The 6,000-nt window shown below is 67.2% G+C and overlaps 1 protein-coding gene across 2 annotated transcripts in view; it reads left to right on the top strand.

The window, feature by feature from the left end:
* The first annotated feature begins 1,517 nt into the window (after positions 1-1,517).
* EDRF1 (erythroid differentiation regulatory factor 1) overlaps positions 1,518-6,000 on the top strand; it is a 44,565-nt gene continuing 40,082 nt past the window's right edge. For both annotated transcript variants that reach the window (XM_060171095.1, XM_007523846.3), the window contains exon 1: positions 1,518-1,758. In XM_060171095.1, coding sequence (XP_060027078.1) covers positions 1,654-1,758 — 105 coding nt within the window. In that variant the 5' untranslated portion in view covers positions 1,518-1,653. The remainder of the gene's footprint in view (positions 1,759-6,000) is intronic.

Here is a 6,000-nt window from a genome sequence, read left to right as displayed (position 1 = left end):
GGTGGAAGTGCGGGAAGCTGGGAAGTTGGGAGTTGGATTTGGGGGCCACTAAGAAAGGTTCCAAGGCCCCAAAATCCTTCTACCTACAAGACCATGGGTCCTTGAACTTCCTTCTAGAACAAAGTCTATCAGGTGTCTTCATGATTCTCTCTTTTATTGGATAGAGGCAGCCAGAAATTGAAAGGGTACAGGGATATAGAGAGGGAGGGAGACACCTGCATCCCTGCTTCAACACTCGCAAAACTTTTCCCCTGCAGGTGGGGACGGAGGCTTGAACCCGGGTGCTTGAGCATTTGTAACGTGTGTGCTCGGCGAGGTGCTTGATTCTGTATTATTTCAGCGGGGGAAGCGTCACAGCTGTCCTTTTTTGTTTAACCTTTCCTATGCAAACGAGTTGCTGCCAGACCTCGCACCTTCTACACCCCAAAAAAAGAAATTTGGTCGAGACTCCCAGAGGGGGAGAAATGTTAGGGGCAGATGAACAGAGGGCTCTGAACCCCAGTTCCATCAGGACCCGCAGAGTGAAGAGGGACACAACAAGTGAGCGGCTGAGCAAATTGTGGTCTAGATACACAATGGAATACTACTCAGCCGTTAAAAACGCTGACATCACCGTTTTCCGTTCATCTAGGATGGAGCTAGAAAAAAATCCTGTGAAGGGAGATCAGCCAGAGACGGAAGGATGAATATGGGATGATCTCACTCACAGACAGAAGTTGAAAAACAAGATCAGAAGGGAAAACACTAAGCAGAACTTGAACTGGAGCTGGTGTATTGACTCTGGGGTGGACGGGGGGGGGGGGGGGGGGGGGGGGGGGGGGGGGAAGAGTTCAGGTCCAAAAAAGGATGAAAGAGGACCTAGTGGGGGTTGTTTTATTACGTGGAGAACTGAGAAATGTTATTTATGCATGTACAAACTATTGTATTTACTCTCGAATGTAAAATCATTAATCCCCCAATAAAGAAATTTAAAAAATTAATAAGACTGGGGGGGGGGGGAGGAAATTCAGGTCCTGGCACAGGATGGCAGAGGAGGTCCTAGAGGGGATTGTATTGTCCTGTGGAAAACTGGGAAATGTTACCCATGGACAGACTACTGTACTGATTGTAAACTACTGACCCCCCAATCATTAAAAAAGAAAGAAAGAACGAAAGAAAGAAAGAAAGGAAGAAAGAGGAAGAAAAAAGGAAGGACATTGAGTGACAGGGGTCGGTGTGACTTCGAGAAGGCGGCACCCTGGGAAGAGCAGCGGACACACAGGGACACAGAGCCGCGGAAAACCAGAGGCGGCCGGCAGCCGCCCCCCGGGAGAAGCGCTGCAGCCGCCCCGCCCCCGCCTCTGTTTGCCAACAAAGCCCCGCGCGCAGGGGGCGGAGCCAGAGCGTCAGACATCGCGAGACGGGATTTCCCCCGGCGGAGAGGCGGTCACGCGCAGGCGCACTCCAGCTCCCCCGCCCTCCACGCAGGCCGTGGCTCCCCGGGGAGGCGGGACCGGATCTCGCAACGAAATCTCGCGAGACCTGAGCGCGTCCCGCCCCCTCCTTCCTGTCAGCACCGGAAGCGTGGCGTCGGTGGGGCTGGCGGCGGGGCTGAGCTGCCGCGGCGGCCTCGTCTGGCTTCCCGCGGGGCGTCTCCGCCTCGGGACGGAAGTGATGGCGGACACCAAGGAGGCGGCGGCCGAGCCTCTGGCGGCCGAGGCGGCGTCGCGCGGGGAACTCAGCCCGCTGGGCCCGGGGGAGTCGGAGGAAGCTGCCCAGGTGAGCGGGGCGGGGCGGGGCCGGGTGGCAGGGGCGGGGCCGGGCCGCAGGGGCGGGGCCGGGTGGCAGGGGCGGGGCCGGGCCGCAGGGGCGGAGCCGGGGGCGGGGGGCGGGGCCGGGCCGTAGGGGGCGGGGCGCCGTGCACCTGTGGCCGGGTGTGTGCGCGTCCCCGCCGCGCGGGTGCTCGGCAGCGGATGCTTCCGGTTGGGGCAATCCTGGCGGCCAGCCAGGCAGCAGCAGTAGCTCGGGGCTCCCAAGGGCGCCTCCGCGGGGGTGCGGCACGCCAGGGGGTCGGCATCCGGGACCTGCCGGCGGACACCCACCGGGGGCCTGCACCCGCCACGCATAGACCCTGCACCCGCCACGCATAGACCCTGCACCCGCCACGCATAGAACCTGCACCCGCCACCCAGAGACCCTGCACCCGCCACCCAGAGACCCTGCACCCGCCACGCATAGACCCTGCACCCGCCACGCATAGACCCTGCACCCGCCACCCATAGACCCTGCACCCGCCACCCAGAGACCCTGCACCCGCCACCCAGAGACCCTGCACCCGCCACCCAGAGACCCTGCACCCGCCACCCAGAGACCCTGCACCCGCCACCCAGAGACCCTGCACCCGCCACCCAGAGACCCTGCACCCGCCACGCATAGAACCTGCACCCGCCACCCAGAGACCCTGCACCCGCCACCCAGAGACCCTGCACCCGCCACCCAGAGACCCTGCACCCGCCACCCAGAGACCCTGCACCCGCCACCCAGAGACCCTGCACCCGCCACCCAGAGACCCTGCACCCGCCACGCATAGACCCTGCACCCGCCACCCAGAGACCCTGCACCCGCCACGCATAGACCCTGCACCCGCCACCCAGAGACCCTGCACCCGCCACCCAGAGACCCTGCACCCGCCACCCAGAGACCCTGCACCCGCCACGCATAGACCCTGCACCCGCCACCCAGAGACCCTGCACCCTCCACCCAGAGACCCTGCACCCGCCACCCAGAGACCCTGCACCCGCCACCCAGAGACCCTGCACCCGCCGCCCATAGACCCTGCACCCGCCACCCGGAGACCCTGCACCCGCCACGCATAGACCCTGCACCCGCCACCCAGAGACCCTGCACCCTCCACCCGGAGACCCTGCACCCTGCACCCGCCACGTATAGACCCTGCACCCGCCACACAGAGACCCTGCACCCTCCCCCCGGAGACCCTGCACCCGCTGCCCAGAGACCCTGCACCCGCCACCCAGAGACCCTGCACCCGCCACGCATAGACCCTGCACCCTCCACCCAGAGACCCTGCACCCGCCACCCAGAGACCCTGCACCCGCCACGCATAGACCCTGCACCCGCCACCCAGAGACCCTGCACCCTCCACCCAGAGACCCTGCACCCGCCACCCGGAGACCCTGCACCCTCCCCTCATAGACCCTGCACCCTCCCCCCGGAGACCCTGCACCCTCCACCCATAGACCCTGCACCCTCCCCCCGAGACCCTGCACCCGCCACCCGGAGACCCTGCACCCACCACGCATAGACCCTGCACCCGCCACGCATAGACCCTGCACCCGCCACCCGGAGACCCTGCACCCGCCACCCAGAGACCCTGCACCCGCCACGCATAGACCCTGCACCCGCCACCCAGAGACCCTGCACCCGCCACCCAGAGACCCTGCACCCGCCACGCATAGACCCTGCACCCGCCACCCATAGACCCTGCACCCGCCACCCAGAGACCCTGCACCCGCCACCCAGAGACCCTGCACCCGCCACGCATAGACCCTGCACCCGCCACCCATAGACCCTGCACCCGCCACCCAGAGACCCTGCACCCGCCACCCATAGACCCTGCACCCGCCACCCAGAGACCCTGCACCCGCCACGCATAGACCCTGCACCCGCCACCCAGAGACCCTGCACCCGCCACGCATAGACCCTGCACCCGCCACCCAGAGACCCTGCACCCGCCACGCATAGACCCTGCACCCTCCACCCAGAGACCCTGCACCCGCCACCCGGAGACCCTGCACCCTCCCCTCATAGACCCTGCACCCTCCCCCCGGAGACCCTGCACCCTCCACCCATAGACCCTGCACCCTCCCCCCGAGACCCTGCACCCGCCACCCGGAGACCCTGCACCCACCACGCATAGACCCTGCACCCGCCACGCATAGACCCTGCACCCGCCACCCGGAGACCCTGCACCCGCCACCCGGAGACCCTGCACCCTCCACCCAGAGACCCTGCACCCGCCACCCAGAGACCCTGCACCCGCCACCCAGAGACCCTGCACCCGCCACGCATAGACCCTGCACCCGCCACCCAGAGACCCTGCACCCGCCACCCAGAGACCCTGCACCCGCCACGCATAGACCCTGCACCCGCCACGCATAGAACCTGCACCCGCCACCCAGAGACCCTGCACCCGCCACCCAGAGACCCTGCACCCGCCACGCATAGACCCTGCACCCGCCACGCATAGACCCTGCACCCGCCACCCAGAGACCCTGCACCCGCCACCCAGAGACCCTGCACCCGCCACGCATAGACCCTGCACCCGCCACCCATAGACCCTGCACCCGCCACCCAGAGACCCTGCACCCGCCACCCAGAGACCCTGCACCCGCCACCCAGAGACCCTGCACCCGCCACCCAGAGACCCTGCACCCGCCACCCAGAGACCCTGCACCCGCCACCCAGAGACCCTGCACCCGCCACGCATAGAACCTGCACCCGCCACCCAGAGACCCTGCACCCGCCACCCAGAGACCCTGCACCCGCCACCCAGAGACCCTGCACCCGCCACCCAGAGACCCTGCACCCGCCACCCAGAGACCCTGCACCCGCCACGCATAGACCCTGCACCCGCCACCCAGAGACCCTGCACCCGCCACCCAGAGACCCTGCACCCGCCACGCATAGACCCTGCACCCGCCACCCAGAGACCCTGCACCCGCCACGCATAGACCCTGCACCCGCCACCCAGAGACCCTGCACCCGCCACCCAGAGACCCTGCACCCGCCACGCATAGACCCTGCACCCGCCACGCATAGACCCTGCACCCGCCACGCATAGACCCTGCACCCGCCACCCAGAGACCCTGCACCCGCCACCCAGAGACCCTGCACCCGCCACCCAGAGACCCTGCACCCGCCACCCAGAGACCCTGCACCCGCCACCCAGAGACCCTGCACCCGCCACCCAGAGACCCTGCACCCGCCACCCAGAGACCCTGCACCCGCCACCCAGAGACCCTGCACCCGCCACGCATAGACCCTGCACCCTCCACCCAGAGACCCTGCACCCGCCACCCAGAGACCCTGCACCCGCCACCCAGAGACCCTGCACCCGCCGCCCATAGACCCTGCACCCGCCACCCGGAGACCCTGCACCCGCCACGCATAGACCCTGCACCCGCCACCCAGAGACCCTGCACCCTCCACCCGGAGACCCTGCACCCTCCACCCATAGACCCTGCACCCGCCACGTATAGACCCTGCACCCGCCACCCAGAGACCCTGCACCCTCCCCCCGGAGACCCTGCACCCGCTGCCCAGAGACCCTGCACCCGCCACCCAGAGACCCTGCACCCGCCACGCATAGACCCTGCACCCTCCACCCAGAGACCCTGCACCCGCCACCCAGAGACCCTGCACCCGCCACGCATAGACCCTGCACCCGCCACCCAGAGACCCTGCACCCTCCACCCAGAGACCCTGCACCCGCCACCCGGAGACCCTGCACCCTCCCCTCATAGACCCTGCACCCTCCCCCCGGAGACCCTGCACCCTCCACCCATAGACCCTGCACCCTCCCCCCGAGACCCTGCACCCGCCACCCGGAGACCCTGCACCCACCACGCATAGACCCTGCACCCGCCACGCATAGACCCTGCACCCGCCACCCGGAGACCCTGCACCCGCCACCCAGAGACCCTGCACCCGCCACGCATAGACCCTGCACCCTCCCCCCGGAGACCCTGCACCCTCCACCCATAGACCCTGCACCCTCCCCCGAGACCCTGCACCCGCCACCCGGAGACCCTGCACCCACCACGCATAGACCCTGCACCCGCCACGCATAGACCCTGCACCCGCCACCCGGAGACCCTGCACCCGCCACCCAGAGACCCTGCACCCGCCACGCATAGACCCTGCACCCGCCACCCAGAGACCCTGCACCCGCCACCCAGAGACCCTGCACCCGCCACGCATAGACCCTGCACCCGCCACCCA

Source organism: Erinaceus europaeus, chromosome 14 (assembly GCF_950295315.1).
Source record: "Erinaceus europaeus chromosome 14, mEriEur2.1, whole genome shotgun sequence".
Lineage (NCBI taxonomy): Eukaryota > Metazoa > Chordata > Mammalia > Eulipotyphla > Erinaceidae > Erinaceus > Erinaceus europaeus.
The sequence above is the reverse complement of the archived record's forward strand: the minus strand, read 5'-3'. Positions and strand labels throughout refer to the sequence as shown.